The sequence below is a fragment of the Mus caroli genome, unplaced genomic scaffold (assembly GCF_978045245.1).
Source record: "Mus caroli unplaced genomic scaffold, Mus_caroli_1 scaffold_7, whole genome shotgun sequence".
Taxonomy (NCBI): Eukaryota; Metazoa; Chordata; class Mammalia; order Rodentia; family Muridae; genus Mus; species Mus caroli.
Genome location: NW_028227262.1, coordinates 92,015,613 through 92,034,749, shown reverse-complemented (window position 1 = coordinate 92,034,749; position 19,137 = coordinate 92,015,613). Strand labels below are relative to the sequence as shown.

Genomic DNA, 19,137 nt, shown 5'->3' with positions numbered 1-19,137 from the left:
TCCACGACAAAACCAAATTCACACATTATCTCTCCACGAATCCAGCCCTTCAAAGGATAATAACAGAAAAAAACCAATACAAGGACAGGAACCATGCCCTAGAAACAACAAGAAGGTAATCCCTCAACAAACCTAAAAGCAGACAGCCACAAGAACAGAATGCCAACTTTAACAACAAAAATAACAGGAAACAACAATTACTTTTCCTTAATATCTCTTAATATCAATGGACTCAACTCCCCGATACAAAGACATAGACTAACAAACTGGCTACACAAACAAGACCCAACATTTTGCTGCTTACAGGAAACTCATCTCAGAGAAAAAGATAGACACTACCTCAGAATGAAAGGCTGGAAAACAATTTTCCAAGCAAATGGTATGAAGAAACAAGCTGGAGTAGCCATTCTAATATCTGATAAGATTGACTTCCAACCCAAAGTCATTAAAAAAGAGAGGGAGGGACACTTCATACTCATCAAAGGTAAAATCCTTCAAGAGGAACTATCAATCCTGAATATCTATGCTCCAAATACAAAGGCAGCCACATTCATTAAAGAAACTTTAGCAAATCTCAAAGCACACATTGCACCTCATACAATAATAGTGGGAGAGTTCAACACACCACTTTCACCAATGGACAGATCATGGAAACAGAAACTAAACAGGGACACAGTGAAACTAACAGAAATTATGAATCAAATGGATCTGGCAGATATCTACAGAACATTCTATCCTAAAACAAAAGGATATACCTTCTTCTCAGCACCTCATGGTACCTTCTCCAAAATTGACCACATAATTGGTCACAAAACAGGCCTCAACAGATACAAAAATATTGAAATTGTCCCATGCATCCTATCAGATCACCATGGACTAAGGCTGATCTTCAATAAGAAAATAAATAATAGAAAGCCAACCTTCACGTGGAAACTGAACAACACTCTTCTCAATGATACCTTGGTCAAGGAAGGAATAAAGAAAGAAATTAAGGACTTTTTAGAGTTCAATGAAAATGAAGCCACAACATACCCAAACTTATGGGACGCAATGAAAGTATTTCTAAGAGGAAAACTCATAGCTCTGAGTGCCTCCAAAAGGAAACTAGAGAGAGCACACATTAGCAGCTTGACAACATACCTAAAAACACTAGAACAAAAGGAAGCAAATTCACCCAAGAGGAGTAGACGGCAGGAAATAATCAAACTCAGGGGCAAAATCAACCAAGTGGAAACAAGAAGAACTATTCAAAGAATCAACCAATCAAGGAGCTGGTTCTTTGAGAAAATCAACAAGATAGATAAACCCTTAGCCAGACTCACTAGAGGGCACAGGGAAAGCATCCTAATTAACAAAATCAGAAATGAAAAAGGAGACATAACAACAGATCCTGAAGACATCCAAAACACCATCAGATCCTTCTACCAAAGGCTATACTCAACAAAACTGGAGAACCTGGATGAAATGGAGAAGTTCATAGACAGATACCAGGTACCAAAGTTGAATCAAGATCAGGTTAATGATCTAAACAGTCCTATATCCCCCAAAGAAATAGAAGCAGTCATTGATAGTCTCCCAACTAAAAAAAGCCCAGGACCAGATGGGTTTAGTGCAGAGTTCTATCAGACCTTCAAAGAAGATCTAATCCCAGTTCTTCACAAACTATTCCACAAAATAGAAACAGAAGGTACTCTACCCAACTCATTCTATGAAGCCACAATTACTCTGATACCTAAACCACAAAAAGACCCAACAAAGATAGAAAACTTCAGACCAATATCCCTTATGAATATTGATGCAAAAATCCTCAATAAAGTTCTTGCTAACCGAATCCAAGAACACATCAAAACAATCATCCATCCTGACCAAGTAGGTTTCATCCCAGGGATGCAGGGATGGTTCAATATACGGAAATCCATCAACGTAATCCAGTATATAAACAAACTCAAAGACAAAAACCACATGGTCATCTCGTTAGATGCGGAAAAAGCATTTGACAAGATCCAACACCCATTCATGATAAAAGTCTTGGAAAGATCAGGAATTCAAGGCCCATACCTAAACATGATAAAAGCAATCTACAGCAAACCAGTAGCCAACATCAAAGTAAACAGTGAGAAGCTTGAAGCAATCCCTCTAAAATCAGGGACTAGACAAGGCTGTCCACTTTCTCCATACCTATTCAACATTGTACTTGAAGTCCTAGCCAGAGCAATTCGACAACAAAAGGAGATCAAAGGGATACAAATTGGAAAAGATGAAGTCAAAATATCACTTTTTGCAGATGATATGATAGTATATATAAGTGACCCTAAAAATTCCACCAGAGAACTCCTAAGCCTGATAAACAGCTTCGGTGAAGTAGCTGGATATAAAATTAACTCAAACAAATCAATGGCCTTTCTCTACACAAAGAATAAACAGGCTGAGAAAGAAATTAGGGAAACAACACCCTTCTCAATAGTCACAAATAATATAAAATATCTTGGCGTGACTCTAACTAAGGAAGTGAAAGATCTGTATAATAAAAACTTCAAGTCTCTGAAGAAAGAAATTATAGAAGATCTCAGAAGATGGAAAGATCTCCCATGCTCATGGATTGGCAGGATCAACATTGTAAAAATGGCTATCTTGCCAAAAGCAATCTACAGATTCAATGCAATCCCCATCAAAATTCCAACTCAATTCTTCAACGAATTAGAAAGTGCAATCTGCAAATTCATCTGGAATAACAAAAAACCTAGGATAGCAAAAACTCTTCTCAAGGATAAAAGAACCTCTGGTGGAATCACCATGCCGGACCTAAAGCTTTACTACAGAGCAATTGTGATAAAAACTGCATGATACTGGTATAGTGACAGACAAATAGACCAATGGAATAGAATTGAAGACCCAGAAATGAACCCACACACCTATGGTCACTTGATCTTCGACAAGGGAGCTAAAAACATCCAGTGGAAGAAAGACAGCATTTTCAACAAATGGTGCTGGCACAACTGGTTGTTAACCTGTAGAAGAATGCGAATCGATCCATTCCTATCTCCTTGTACTAAGGTCAAGTCTAAGTGGATCAAGGAACTTCACATAAAACCAGAGACACTGAAACTTATAGAGGAGAAAGTGGGGAAAAGCCTTGAAGATATGGGCACAGGAGAAAAATTCTTGAATAGAACAGTAAGGGCTTGTGCTGTAAGATCGAGAATTGACAAGTGGGACCTCATGAAACTGCAAAGCTTCTGCAAGGCTAAAGACACCATCAATAAGACAAAAAAACCACCAACAGATTGGGAAAGGATCTTCACCTATCCTAAATCAGATAAGGGACTAATATCCAATATATATAAAGAACTCAAGAAGGTGGACTCCAGAAAGTCAAATAACCCCATTAAAAATGGGGCTCAGCCCTTCTTAGAATTGGGAACAAAACACCCAGGGAAGGAGTTACAGAGACAAAGTTCGTAGCTGTGATGAAATGATGGACCATTTAGAGACTGCCGTATCAAGGGATCCTTCCCATAAGCAGCTTCTAAACGCTGACACCATTGCATACACTAGCAAGATATTGCTGAAAGGACCCAAATATAGCTGTCTCTTGTGAGACGATGCAGGGGCCTAGCAAACACAGGAGTGGATGTTCACAGTCAGCTATTGGATGTATCACAGGGCTCCCAATGGAGAAGCTAGAGAAAGTACCCAAGGAGCTAAAGGGATCTGCAACCCTATTGTCGGAACAACATGATGTACTAACCAGAACCCCGGAGCTCTTGTCTCTAGCTGCATATGTATCGAAAGATGGCCTAGTCGGCCATCATTGGAAAGAGAGGCCCATTGGACTTGCAAACTTTATATGCCCCAATATAGGGGAATGCCAGGGCCAAAAGAATGGAAATGGGTGGGTAGGGAAGTGGGGGGCGCTATGGGTGACTTTTGGGATAGCATTGGAAATGTAACTAGGAAAATATGTAATAAAAATATTAAAAATTAAAAAAAATGGGGCTCAGAACTGAACAAAGAATTCTCACCTGAGGTATACCGAATGGCAGAGAAGCACCTGAAAAAATGTTCAACATCCTTAATCATCAGGGAAATGCAAATCAAAACAACCCTGAGATTCCACCTCACACCAGTCAGAATGGCTAAGATCAAAAATTCAGGTGACAGCAGATGCTGGCGAGGATGTGGAGAAAGAGGAACACTCCTCCATTGTTGGTGGGATTGCAAGCTTGTACAACCACTCTGGAAATCAGTCTGGCGGTTCCTCAGAAAATTGGACATAGTACTACCGGAGGATCCAGCAATACCTCTCCTGGGCATATATCCAGAATATGTCCCAACCGGTAAAAAGGACACATGCTCCACTATGTTCATAGCAGCCCTATTTATAATAGCCAGAAGCTGGAAAGAACCCAGATGTCCCTAAACAGAGGAATGGATACAGAAATTATTGTACATTTACACAATGGAGTACTACTCAGCTATTAAAAAGAATGAATTTATGAAATTCATAGCCAAATGGATGGACCTGGAAGGCATCATCTTGAGTGAAGTAACACAATCACAAAAGAACTCACACAATATGTATTCACTGATAATATGTATTCACTGTATTCACTGATTAGTCCAAAACTTAGGATATCCAAGATATAAGATACAATTTGCTAAACGCATGAAACTCAAGAAGAATGAAGGCCAAAGTGTGGACACTGTGCCCCTTCTTAGAATTGGGAACAAAACACCCAGGGAAGGAGTTACAGAGACAAAGTTCGTAGCTGTGATGAAAGGATGGACCATTTAGAGACTGCCGTATCCAGGGATCCATCCCATAAGCAGCTTCTAAACGCTGACACCATTGCATACACTAGCAAGATTTTGCTGAAAGGACCCAAATATAGCTGTCTCTTGTGAGACGATGCAGGGGCCTAGCAAACACAGGAGTGGATGTTCACAGTCAGCTATTGGATGTATCACAGGGCTCCCAATGGAGAAGCTAGAGAAAGTACCCAAGGAGCTAAAGGGATCTGTAACCCTATTGTTGGAACAACATGATGTACTAACCAGAACCCCGGAGCTCTTGTCTCTAGCTGCATATGTATCGAAAGATGGCCTAGTTGGCCATCACTGGAAAGAGAGGCCCATTGGACTTGCAAACTTTGTATGCCCTAATATAGGGGAATGCCAGGGCCAAAAGAATGGGAATGGGTGGGTAGGGAAGTGGGGGACGCTATGGGGTACTCTTGGGATAGCATTGGAAATGTAACTGAGGAAAATATGTAATAAAAATATTAAAAATTAAAAAAAATGGTTTGATTTTAAGATGTAACTTTTGTGGCAGTCATGGCGATGCTTGTCTGTAATCTCAACACTGGGAAGATGGAGTCAGGAGAATCAGTATTTCAAGGCCAGTGTAGGCTACATGAGACTCTCTCTCTCTCTCTCTCTCTCTCTCTCTCTCTCTCTCTCTCTCTCTCTCTCTCTCACTCTCCCTCCCCCACACCATTGCTGTTGATGACTTTTGAGTTTTATATAAAGACTTCATTAAAGTTTTTGGCTTTTGATTAGACAGAATTTCCTAATGACCGTAGTATGTATGTGTTCATTCAAAATGATGTTCTTAGTATTGAAGAGTTAAACATTAAAATATCAATTAGTTCTGAAAAATATTGACGTTTCTCAGTGTCCTGCAGTATCAACTATTCAGCCAGGAGTAATTTTTGTGTGTAAAAATAAATGAGTATATCCATCTCATTATTTCAAAAACTTGGTTTTATTTCTAATAAATGGTAAAATAATGCATATTATTGTTTTATAATAAAACTCTTTATGATTTGTCATCAGTAAATGTTTGATTTATGTGCTTTTTTTTTTAAAGATTTATTTATTATATGCAAGTACACTGTAGCTGTCTTCAGACACTCCAGAAGAGGGTGCCAGATCTCATTATGGATGGTTGTGAGCCACCATGTGGTTGCTGGGATTTGAACTCTGGACCTTCGGAAGAGCAGTCGGGTGCCCTTACCCACTGAGCCATCTCACCAGCCCCTTATATGCTTATTTTATGTCAAAGAGTGTTAGTGAAAGAGATCATGTGTAGAAAACTTTAAGAATTTCTGCTATAAAACATCAGAGATCATTATGTGTCCTTCCTGCTCCTGGCCCATTAATGTAAATATAATTATTTTCTGGCTTTTTACACTCTCCTTTGTTCTCAAATAACTGCTGATTGCTTCTGCACCTGCTCTAGCATGTTTTAGCTCCAAAATAAAGATACAGAGACCTGGTACTTTTAAAAAAAAAATTATTTACAATCCAGCCATTGCCCCTCCTCCCGGTCCCCTCTCCCACAGTTCCTCATCACAGTCTTCCTCCTCCCTGTCTCTGAGAGGATGCTCCCCCTCCCCACCCCCGCACCAGGCCTCTCTGCTCCCTGGGACCTCAAGTCTCTCTATTAGGATTAGATGCATCTTCTGCCATTGAGGCCAGACCAGGCAGTCCTTGGCTGTATATGTGTTGGGGGGCCTTGGACCGGATCTTGTATGTTTCCTGGTTGGTGGTTCAGTGTCTGGGAGCTCCCAGGAATCTAGATTAGTTCAGAATGCTGGTCTTCCTATGGTATCACCTTCCTCTTCTGCTTCTTCCATCCTTCCCCTAATTCAACCATAGGGGTCCCCGACTTCAGACTATTGGTTGGGTGTAAGTAACTGCTTCTGTCTCAATCAACTGCTGGTTGGGTCTAGCAGAGGACAGTCATGCTAGGCTCCTGTCTGGAAGCACATCATAGCATCAGTAATAGAGTCAGGCATTGGTTCTTTCTCCCCATGAGATGGATCCCCAGTTGGGCTGGTCACTAGACCTCCTTTCCCTCAGCCTCTTCTCCATTTTTGTCCCTGCAGTTCTTTTAGACAGGAACACTATTGGATCAGAAATTTTGACTGTGGATGGCAACCCCACCCCTCCTCTTGAGACCCTATCTACTGGAGGTGGACTCAAGTTCCCTCTCCTCACTGTAGGGCATTTCATCTAAGGTCATTCCCATTGAGTCCTGAGAGTCTCTCACCTCCCTGGTCATTCAAAATGACTTGGTCTGGTACTTTCTAGAGGCTCTCCCCACCTCCCATCCTTGAGGCTGCTTATTTCCATTCATTCTCCTGGCCCTCTGGGCTTCTCTCCTGTCCCCCAACCCCCATACCTGATCCCGTTTCCCTCTCCCCTCCTCTCTCCCACCCAGATCTCTCCCTCCTTTTGCCTCCCGTGATTATTTTCTTCCCCCTTCTAAGCTAAAGATCGCCACTTGGCCTTTCTGCTTGGTAAACTTAAGTTCTGTGGGTTGTATCCTAGGTATTCAGCACTTTTTGGTTAACATCCACTTAGTAGTGAGTACATACTATACTATGTATGCTATTTTGGGTCTGGGTTACCTCACTCAGGATGATATTTTCTAGTTCTATCCATTTGCCTGAAAAACTCTTGATGTCCTCATTCTTAATAGCTGAATAGCATGCCATTGTGTAAATGAACCACATTTTCTGTATCTGTTCCTCATTTGAGGGGCATCTGGGTTCTTTCCAGCTTCTGGCTATTAAAGACAAGGCTGCCATGTATGAACATCATGAAGCATGTGTCCCTGTCGTATGGTGGGGCATCTTTTGGGTATATGCCCAAGAGTGAGTCCTGGTACTTTTATTAATAAGATGCAAGCCTAGACTGGGGAAGGTTCTGAGCTATTCTCACCCTCTAAGGCTGTCTATTTCCCAGCCACATGGTCCTTTACCTTCAGTCTGAGTCTTGTTCTGGCTCACTCCGCTCTATGTGTGACCTCATGGCGACTCTCCCTAGCCCTTGCACATGGTGTCTTCACACCTTCATCTCCCCGTGGTCCTTCTCTTTCGTCTCTTGGAGACCCTCTGACTGAGATAGGCAGGTCCACCCTATTCTCTTCTGCTCAGATAGTAGACTGATTAGCTCTTTTATTAACCAATCAGTTCATGGAAATGGAAATCAGTTTATTAACCAACCAGGCAATGGAAAACAACTTTTACATAACATAGAGGCTTAGAAACTGGTGATGGTTGACTATGAAATCTTCTGGACTTCAACCAGATATCAGGGCATAGAAATCAGCATCTGACTACCCAGTGCATAAAACCATCCCCCAACACCTGAATATCCCTTTTCCAATCCTTTCCTCTTCCATACCCTTCCCATATTTTGTTGACTTCCTCTTCTCCTTCTCTTCCTCCTCTTTTTCTTTTTCTGTCCCTTCTATTTCTGCTGGGCATGGGATCCAAAGCCTTGGACAGGTTAGGCCTGGACTGATATATGCATATATCTCCTACATTTTCTACTTTGAGAAGAACTCTTTAATTACTGCATGTTAACACACGTGATATCTATTCTTCTCTGACTTGCTTTTCTTAATATAATGCTTCCAAGACCCATCCTTGTTTCTGCAAATGACTCATTTCACCCTTCTAAAGCATGTTGCAATAAACTGGCTACTGCAGGTGTCTCACTGAGACTGGGATTTCAGGTCCTCGGGGTATATATACTTAGTATGGAATAACTGGATCACATGATAGTCCCAGCACTTCCTGTTCTTTCTGTAGTCCTGGATATTGGATCAAGTGCTGAACCACTGAGCCATATTCTCAGCTTCTTTCTCACTCATTGTTATGAGACAGCATCTTGCTAGGTTCCTTGACTTGGTTTCATTCTGCAGCGCAAGCAGGCCCTGGGCTTCCAATCTGACTGCTTCAGGCTCCGAGGTAGCTTGATTATAGGCTTGTGCTCCCAGGCCCACCTCAGATGGTAACTCTACTTCTAGATTTTGAATAGTCTATTTCCCAAAATAGCAATGGTAATTTATAGTTTTATTAAGAATGTGGGCAGATTTTCTCTCCATAGCCTCACAGCATGCTTTTGGCTTTTGATGACAGCCATCCTAACTGAGTTGAAGTGATATCTTACTATAGGTTTTTAAAATTTTTATTTATTGAAAACAATTATGTGTAGGGTTTTTTGGTCTGCATGTATGTCTGTGCACCATATGTGTGCATAGTGCCTGCAGAGGCCATAAGAAGGTATCAGATCCTCTGGAATGGAAGTTACAGATTGTTGTGAGCTCCCATGTAGGTGGTGGGAACCGATCCAGCGTCCTCTGGAAGAGCAGCAAGTGCTCTTAACCACTGAGCCTTGTCTTCAGCCTCTTCATTATGGTTTTGATTTGTATTTCTTTGATTAGTGTTGTTGAGCATAAATAAAAACCTTAAAAAAACACACACACATGAACACATTAATTTAGTCTATTGAGAAACGTCTATTTGCTTACTCACATATTTATGCATTTACTGATTTTAGTGTGAGCTGGGGTTTGGATCCAGGGCCTTGCACACATGTAAGGCAGATTGATGATGTCACGGACTGAACTACTTTCCGGGCCCCTTGACTATTCTTTAATTGGAATATTTAGTGTTGATTTGGGGGGAGGTGACGATTCTTATATCTTAAAAGTGAATCCTTCATGGGTTGCACAGGATACAAGTGCATCCTCCCTTCTGGAGGCTGGGACCTTTGTTGTTTCCTTTGCTTGAACATGAGTTTTTCTTTGTTTAAATGCCAACTCTAGATTTAATATAACCCTATGTGTCTTTTACGTTTGCTTGCCATGCTTTTGGAGTCTTATCAAAATCATCATTTAGACCAATGTCCTGAAGTGTTTCTTTTTAAAAAATAATCTTTATTTATATTTCCTTTAGGTGTATGCATGTTTTGCCTGCCAGTGTATCTCTGTACCGGACCTGCAATGCCCACAGAAGACAGAAAAAGACCTCAGCTCCCCTGGAACTGGAGTTACAGACAGCGGTGAGCTACCACATAGGTACTGGGTATTAAGTCCAGGTCCTCCTTCCTACTTGAGACTCTGAGAAGGCTTTGCTTTGCGTAGGATCCATTATCAAGAATTTTTAAGACAAGAGTTCAATCCCCAGCTCACACACGTATACACAACCATCTGATTTTTCCACAAGGCAGCAAGAATGGCCACTGGATAAAGGACCTTGTCTTCTATGAATGGTGCTAGGGAACTGAATATGCATAGGCTGGATAAACTAGAACCACATCTCTTGTTGTATACAAAGGTCAACTCAAAATGGACGGAAGACTTAAATTCAGCCATGAAACTACTGGGGAAAAGCTGGAAGGGAGCCCCGGAAAGGTGGCCCAGCAGTTAGGATCTGAGAGTAAAGAAAGGTTTTGATTGATTCTTAGGTTGCTTGATTCTAAAAGTAGATTGCGGTCTTGATCTTTAGGGTCCAGTGAAGCAATGTGGAGCACCTATTCGTTCTCTTCGTTTCTTTTCCTTTGATGATTTAACTTGAAGTTACGTTAGCACGGGTTTCCTTTTTTCTCTATCCCTTGTTCTGTAACTTAGGACACTCCAAGGTTTTTTGTTTTTGTTTTTTCCAAGTAGGAAAACTGATCACTAACCTTTTTTGAGGGCCATCTATAGCTTCTTATTAGATCGCTGTATTCTAATCATAAGCTCTATACTAATTTTTAAAGTATCTTGTTTTCTCTTCACTTTGCAGATGTCTCTGATACTTTGTTAACCAGCTCACTCAGGTAGCTGTTGTGTTCTATTTGCTCACGTTTTATTTAGCACCTTTGCTTTAAAAAAAAAAAAAAGAACTTGTTTGGTGCCAACTGCTTATTTTTCTCGTTTGTGGGTGTTTTTAGTAGGTTTTGGTATCTGGATTATTTGGTAGCGTCCCAAAACAAATTGAGAAAGCTCTGTTGATTTACTTTTAATACTCCAAAGCTTTAATAAATAGAGGATTCATTTAACTAGGGGTCGCTTGTGGGATCTGGAGCGCTGGCCAAGCTGTCACGTGTTAGGAACTTAATTCACTGACCACATTAGTTCACAGCAACTCAAAAACATTCTGAGGGAAGTTCCAGCTTGTTTATTGTGTACACCCCCAGTAACTAAGTTTTTAAAAAGACTCTTAAGTTTCCTTCCTTTCCCAGAGCAGCAAGGGGAAACTGGATCCGCTGCCACGTAGGAGTCTCCATATCGTCTCTTGGGACCCGCAGTGCTCAGGCGCGGGGCCTGGCAGTCAGAGCGATCTTCTCCCGGCTTCTGGAGGCGGGGAAGGCAGAGGAATTCCCAAGCTTCAGTGTCGGGGCGGGTGGACGCCCCTCGGGCTGGGCGCGGCTCCTCCCCTCGGCCCGGCACGGGGCGGACGCGGGCGGCGGGGGGCGGGCGCTGCGGCCCGGGGCTAGCCGGGAGACCTTTCCACGTTTGCATCGCCGCGGCGCGCCCAGCCTTGCCCCTCGCCTCCCCGGAGTTCAGGCTGCGCGATGGCATTAGGGGCCCGGGGCTGGCGGCGCCGGTCGCTGCTCCTGCTGCTGCTCTGGGTGACCGGGCAGGCAGCCCCGGTGTTGGGCCTGGCTGTGAGCTCGGAACTTCAGATCCAGCGGAGCTTCGTGCCTGATGAGTGTCCGCGCACGGTGCACAGTGGCGACTTCGTGCGCTACCACTACGTGGGGACTTTCCTCGACGGCCAGAAGTTCGACTCCAGGTACACCGTGCCCCTACACTCCCCAAGGACCTCCACCAGCTCGCCCCCACCCCCTCCGCCGCCCTCCCCATGCGTTTGGAGGTGTGCTGAGCCTTCAGCGGTAGTTGGGACCTTAAGATTGCGGACCGGACAATTCCTCTTTTCCTCTCTGCCCCGCACAGCAGAACACGTTTTTCAAACAAGTAAAATGGCCACTCAGCGAGACCTCCAAGAGTGGGTGATGCCCGCCCGCCTTCTTGGTGGTCCGTCTTGACTGGTCCCTGGGTTTCATCCCTGGATTGTCTAGACAACCCAACCTTAGCATTGACTAGTGGGAGGATGAGGTAGGTGTCCCATAATCGCAGTCATTGTACTGAACTGTTGAGGTGTTAGGCAACGGTATATATATATATGCTCGAGCTCATTTAAATCTTTGGGGAGTTACAAGAACCTTGGTTTTGTTTTTTTGTTTTTTTTGTTTTTCCAATTAAGGAACCAAGACCAGTGAGACCTGTGAGACCTGTGCAAATATTTTGGATTCAGGCTGTGGGAATTCAAATGCTGTGCCTGTGTGCAACTCCTGTGCCCACCCCTTCCGGCTTTACAAAAACTGCGGGAGAGATGGCCTGGGCTTGCTCATGTAACTTAAGTTTTCAGCTCATTTCAGCCTTGCCCCTTTCTTCAGGCTGCTGTTTCTAACCCTGGGCTGTGTCCTTGTGGTGAAGCACTCCATTAGACAGGAAACTGTTGTGCCTGAATGGGCTTATTATGTACAATATAAGCAGCCACACGTGAGTATGTAAAAACATTTAAAGTTGTCAGTACTATGTGGCACAAAGCAAAGGCTTAGATATGGTTAGACCTCCTTAGTGTTAATTATTTTGGGGGGTACACAGGGAGATTGAACCCAGGACTGTACATTCTAGGCAAGCTCTGTATTTTTGAGCTATATCCTCAGACCTAGTCATACCGTTGTTTCAGTTGTAGTTTTTATACCAACCCATCTTAATTGAGGTATTCCCCTGCTATGTAGTTCTAGAATGTATAGGGCTCATGAAATGGCTCTGTGGTTAAGGCACTCGCTGACAAGCTTGATCATCTAAAGTCAGTCCCTGGTTCTCTCATCGCCAAAGGAGAAAAATGACTCCCACAAATTGTACTCTAATTTCCACATGAATGTCATGGCACACTCTCCATAAAAAATATGCAAAAAAACCTCTGAAAATATAGATTATAAGGTTGATTTTTTAAAATATTTCATTTCTTTTGGATATATACCCAGGATTGGAACTGTTGAATCAAATGGGACTTATGTCTAAGTTTTTGAGGCCCAGAATCTCAAAAGTAACTCCCAGTTGTCTTGTGTAATTCACCTTTCACTCCCTCCCTTAGTGTCCCTATTTCTTCATGTTCTTTTTAAAAATTATATTTTCTGGATGTGGTGGTACACACCTTTAGTCCCAGCATTTGAGAGGCAGAGGCAGGCAGGTCTCTGTGAGTTCTCGGATAGCCTGGTCTACATAATGTGGTTCAGGATAGCCAGAGCTGCAGAGTAAGCCTCTGACCCCTCATCAAGGCTTTGATCTTTATATCCGTAATGAGGATGAACATCTGTTCGTGTGCTCATTAGTTATTTGTATAGCTTTGGCTTGTTACTTTCATATAAAGTGCTTTTTTGCTTGAACTGATGGTCACTAATAATTTCCACAGGGACAAGTTCCCCTCTCTAGGGATGACTACGAGGACAGTGGGAAGAGCACCTTGGTACAACCATAGCATTTATACACTGTCTACCCTTAAGAGTTAAGGTCTTACACGATTCTGAGACTGTCATTTAGCACAGGCAAGTAACTACAAAATGTCGAGACAGGCACAAGAAGAACAGCAGAGCTGGCTCTCTCTCACAAGAGGCCATACCTAGTTTTACCCTGTACCTTAGCAGGGTAAAATTATTTTCATCTCAGAATTCATCTCCCCTCAGAAGACAGCGATGAAGATACCTCAATATAGATCAAGAAAGTAAGGCTGAGAATATCCAAATGACTTGCCCAATCTGTGTTCTGTAGGCTGCCATAAAAACGGTGGAAGAAAAGCAGGAAGCAATGGACTCACACAGAAGGCTTAACTATATGCTAATGCGTGTGCAAGAGGTGGGCCGTCAGCATGGAGTTCCTAGATTGCAAGGATAAGACCTAAGGAAGAGCAAAATGTACTAGGGAGGAGATGAAGAGGGGAGTGTGGTGCGGGAGGTGGTAAGGCTGATAGCAGGGTGTGGAGGGGGGTGCACAGTGTCGCCAGTGCGTGGCCTGGTTGGTGTGGTCTCAGTGAGAGTGGAGCAAGGACAAGTGGGAAAAGTAGGAGGAAGCTGGAGGGAAAGGTTCAAAGACATGAAGTAAATGTTAAAACTTTTAATTGACACAGAATTGTGCATATTTATAGGAAACCATGTAACAGCCTGGAGCCAGCCAGCTTTGGTGAGATCTTGCTTCCTGGCTATTGAGGTTTGGACCTTGTCTAAGGACAGTAGAAAGACCATGAAGACTTTGAATCCTGGGGCTCAGGGATCAGATTTCCCTTTCAGAAATGGCTGCCAAGGGGAGCCGGAATGCAGAGGGCAAGACACAGAGGAGCTCTTTGACTGCTTCCCTCTCAGGTCTCTCTTCCTGTGGAATTTGTGGAATGTTAGGATCTGAGGGTGAAAGTCTCTCTCTTTTTTTTTTTCAATTTAAAAAAAGATTTTTTAAAAAAATTATTTTTTAATTATGTATCTGTGTGTGGATATGGGCCCACGCGTGTCCGCATTCCCTCAGAGGTCAGAGGTGTCGGATCCCTGAGAGCTGGAGTTACAGGCAGTTGTATGGTGCCTGATGTGAGTGCTGGGAACCAAACCCATGCCTGCTTAAAGAGCAGAATGAAAGTTTCTCTGCAGCCCACAACTTTTATAGCCTCTTACAAAGTGTGTGTAGAGAGGAAAAATTTAGGAGTTTGGACTTTGGCTTCCTTGGTGGTTTTGCCAGAAGAAAATGGTAACTGTCAGGCGCATGAGATGGCTCAGTGGATAGAGGTGCTTGTGACTCTCCCGATGACATGCCCCACCCCCAATAACTGTTAATAAGGAAAAGAAAATGAGGACTTGTACCCTAAGCAGCAGGAGAATTTTGTACCAGGGGTTGTTGTGTTTTGTTTTCTTTTTTTTGTGTGTCCCTCTCAGATACTTGAAGCCAATGAGCCTTTTCTGCATATGGACGTTCACAGTTACAAAGATGACTAGGACCATCAGCCCTTGGCGACTGCTATGGATGTGGCTTTGTTTAACCTCTGTGGGCTTGTGAATGTGTTCCTGTGTCCACTGTTGCAAAGGCAAGCAGGCGGCAGCTCCACCTGCTGGTGCTATAGAGCTGCCAGCCTCCCCACCTTCATCTTAGGAATTCCATTGCATTGCTAGGCATGAGAGTAAGGGGAACAACACTTTGGGGTGCTCCAATTTCCTTCTGGGACTAAAGCTAAAAATGCTTCCTTTTCATTATCCTGGCAGAAAGTTCTCTCTCTGGTTCACTGGCAGCCTGAATTCAGGTCTGTCTGCAGATCTCCAAGGTGCAGACATTTGATCCAAGCCCACTGCATGTGTTAGGTAGACCCGTGCTGCTCTAAGCTTTCAAACTAAATGCACCCAAATTGCCTGCAGAGATTGTTACACAGTTTCTGGTTTGCTAGCTCTGGGGGTTTGGGTCCAAGAAGCATTTGCATTTGAGACAAGTTCCCTACTGATTCAGCTATCTAGAAGGTAGGACTTTGAGAACCTTTGCTCTAAAAGAACTATAGGTTTGTTGGAGCTTAGTTCACTACATTTCCACTCAGTCACCCATTTGTTATTCGTTAAACAGATACTTATTGAGTGCCTCCTCTTCTGGGTTCTGGAGATGTGGTAGTGATTTAAACAGAACCTTATGAAGCTTACATTTCTACTGGGAAAACACATGATACTCTAGGTTACACAGTAAAATAGAAGTTGCTGAGAGCTATAGAGACAGACAGAGCAGAGGGAGGTTGAGGTGGGGGCTGAAGCACCAGGCTCAGACAGGTATGATTACATTGGCCATTTGGATAATAAATAACTTCTAGACTCTGTGGTAGACTCTGTGTGTCTCATATACGTCAGCTGGCATACCGAGACTGCCAAGTGAGGGGCAGACAACCATGCCTCTGCCAATTCCAACGAGAAGGGGTTTCCTGTCTGCTAGGGAAGCCTTTGGGGGAAAACCTGATGCTTGAGATAGGTTCTGAGCATCGGCAGGGTTTTATTTCTTCAATGTAGAGAGTAGGCTTAAGAGAGAAAGAGATGTGTGGAAAGCTTGGGAATGAACAGTATCATGCATAAGGAACAGAAAAAGAAAAAAAAGTTCTTGATAGCTGGATCAGGAGGCACGAGCCCTGATGAGAGCAGGTCAGGTGTGGAGGAACCATTCCATACAAGTCCTGGATAGCTAGTAGAGGCTCTCATGTAGAGAAGTAGCATCCAGGAGATCTTCAATGGATAGATTATGAATAAGGAACCCTGTTGCGGGAAATAATAAAAAAAAGAAACCGGCATGTTCCTGCACTTGTACTTCTATCCAGGCGGCCTGGCCAGCCATGTGCTGGCGGGCAATGGCCGACCTGTCATTATCTCGTGGAGACTGGCCTAGAGGTGTTTCAGATCCCCCACGGCTTTTGTGTGCACCTCAAGCAAACCCACGTGTTTTACCTCCGTACCTTTCTCTCTTGAACCCGGACCAGCTGCTGCGTGAAGGAAAACCCAACACAAACTTAGTTCAGAAACGACCGTAACTCAATCGTTGGGCGCAGCAACTAAAATCCTAATCCTGTAAACCTTATTAAATTTAAATTCTACAGTGGTGAATTTTGACGGATCCGCCATGGAAACCAGGAGACACTTGTTGCTACATCGTATCCTCACACTATCCTGGTCCAAAAAGATCTAATTCTCCCCTGCTTCCTCTCTTCCCCTCTCCAAATCGGAAGTCCCGCCTACTCGCCCAGTGATTGGCTCCTTTATTCATTAGGGGATTGGTTCACAAGAAGTCACCTGAGTATGACTCATTCCTTGTTCACAGCCCCCTCCCAGGAGAGTGGAATTAACATCAGCATACAAACAGCACCAGGCCCATCCACAACCGAACTGTGGTGTCTAGTCTCGGTGCAAAATTATTTTGCATAATTATTCAATTACGTTTCTAAATTTGTGATATAACAGAATAAAGACAACGGAAAGCCATGCCTTCATTATGGCTGAGAAGAGAACACAAACCAATTCCAGCTGACTAGAGCAGAGTGCAGAGGGAATTTATTGGAGTCATCTTTGATGCTGTAAGAAATTCCAGAAACATGAGTTGAGATGACTGTCTCCAGATCCCCAAGGGACTGCATAGGAGGTTTCCTCAAAAGAGATCCAGCTTTCCATCCTGTGTGCATGATTAACCAGACTCTATCTCAAGGCCAGGTTCCTGGGAGATAATTTGGTTGGTTGCATTTGGGTAAGGTGCCTCCTGTATGGGCATTCAGTTATAAATCTGTTTAAGTTAGGACCCAGGCTCATTTCTTCAGTAGGCCTGGTCCTCTGAGAAGAGCCACTGGGCTGGGTGGACTGGGAGACTTGATTAGTGGCTAGTCAGGGCACGCTCACACAGGCAGGAGGTATTTAAAGCGTGAATGTACTGTGGCAAAGGAGATGATGCTAGGGTGCTGCTGCTGCTGAGGAATGAGCCTTAGGGCTGCTTCTCAATTACGGGAAAGTACTCTTCCAATGGAGGTCCCTGGAGGCCACTGGCTGGTTGGCAAGGCACCCCACCCTGACAAGATTCATTGACGGGACTTTGCTTCTGTGGGGCATTGCAGGTTACTATGCATTCGTATGAATGGCTTGATTTGGGTCCTTTTTTTTTTTTTGGACTGGATCCTTGTTAAGAATTACCTATGGGAACACAACTTTTCAATTTGTGCAGTTACCTAAGAGTAATACTCTTTAACAGAATGTGACGGCTTGACTCTGCTTTGAAGTGTTTCTTTTCAGTATTTTAATGTGCTGGAGATCATCCCACGTCCGGCCTGCTCTTTTCTTCTCTTCCTTCATTGCAACCTTCCTTCATTTTTCCATCTGGGCAGTAGACAGGTAGCTTGCCAGATCATTTATTGGTGTCTTTATCCTGCCAGTCCCATTCGCTGCTGGTAGACGTGGCGGCTTTGGAGAAACACTCTTGCCACCTAGTCTGGGAGTGTATGGGGCAGAGAGTGGGAGGCAGGGAAGTCAGACCTGGCCGGTCCTCTTTTGGTCTGCAGCTGGATCCATTCTCAGTGGAGGAATGTCTCCAGGGGATGGGTAAAGTCACCCCGCAAGGAGACTTTTAGTTCACTAAGGGCTGCTATGTCAGGACTGCAATTGCTACGTGAAGCAGATCCCGGGTGAGGCAGTCTTGGGTATTCTTTTTTGTGTGTTGTTTTGAGATAGGGTTGGAGGATTCCCTGTACCATTCCAGCGACACAAACTTGACATCTTCATGCCTCAGCCTCTTAAGTATGGGAATTGCAAGTGTTTGCCACCATGCTTGGACTGTTTATTTTTGAGACAGGGATCTCCCAGTGTCACCCATGATTGCCTCAAGTTCATGATGTCTCATGCCCTTTTCTGGCATTCATAGATACCAGGCACACCTGTGGCATACAGATATACATGCAGGCAGAACACTCATACATATTGTACTGGCTGGTTTTGTGTGTCAACTTGACACAAGCTAGAGTTATCACAGAGAAAGGAGCCTCCCTTGAGGAAATGACTCCATGAGACCCAGCTTTAAGACATTTTCTCAATTAGTGATCAAGGGGGGGAAGAAAGCCCAGCCCACTGTGGGTGGTGCTATCCCTGGGCTGTTAGTCCTGGGTTCTATAAGAAATCAAGCTGAACAAGACAGGGGAAGCCAGCCAGTAAGCAGCAACCTCTGCATCAACTCCTGCCTCCAGGTTCCTGCCCTGTGTGAGTTCCTGGCCTAACTTCCTTTGGTGATGAACAGCAATGTGGAAGTGCAAGCTCAATAAACCCTTCCTCTCCAACTTGCTTCTTGGTCATGATGTTTGTACAGGAATAGAAATCCTGATTAAGACACATATTAAAAACATTTTAAAAGAATGTGAAGCCATGGATTTAATTCCAAGCATAACAATAAAATACTCTCTCTCTCTCTCTCTCTCTCTCTCTCTCTCTCCTCTCTCCTCTCTCTCTCTCTCTCTCTCTCTCTCTCTCTCTCTCTTTGTTAGGCAATTTTATAACTTAAAATTCTAGCTGCTAGCTTCTAAGATTTGAGAAGGGACACCTGTGCAGGTGTGGTCCCTTGTTGCACAGTGGACTTCCTTCTGTCCTGCTCCAACCTTTCTAGGAGACCAGCCTGATAGATCTTTGGCCATCCTGTGTTATAGACTCTTTTCAGTAAGATCCACTCTGTTCTTCTATTTGCTTTCAATTTTCCCAAGGTTTTTTTGCCCTTCATGGGCTGTTCAGGCCATCTTTACTGTTCCTTTTATCCTGTAGAAG

The 19,137-nt window shown here is 43.6% G+C and overlaps 1 protein-coding gene across 1 annotated transcript in view; it reads left to right on the top strand.

Moving 5' to 3' along the window:
- Nucleotides 1-11,187: 11,187 nt before the first annotated feature.
- Nucleotides 11,188-19,137, top strand: part of Fkbp9 (FKBP prolyl isomerase 9) — a 48,612-nt gene continuing 40,662 nt past the window's right edge. The window contains exon 1 of the mRNA XM_021164364.3: nt 11,188-11,576. Within this exon, the coding sequence (XP_021020023.1) occupies nt 11,356-11,576 (221 nt within the window). The 5' untranslated portion in view covers nt 11,188-11,355. The remainder of the gene's footprint in view (nt 11,577-19,137) is intronic.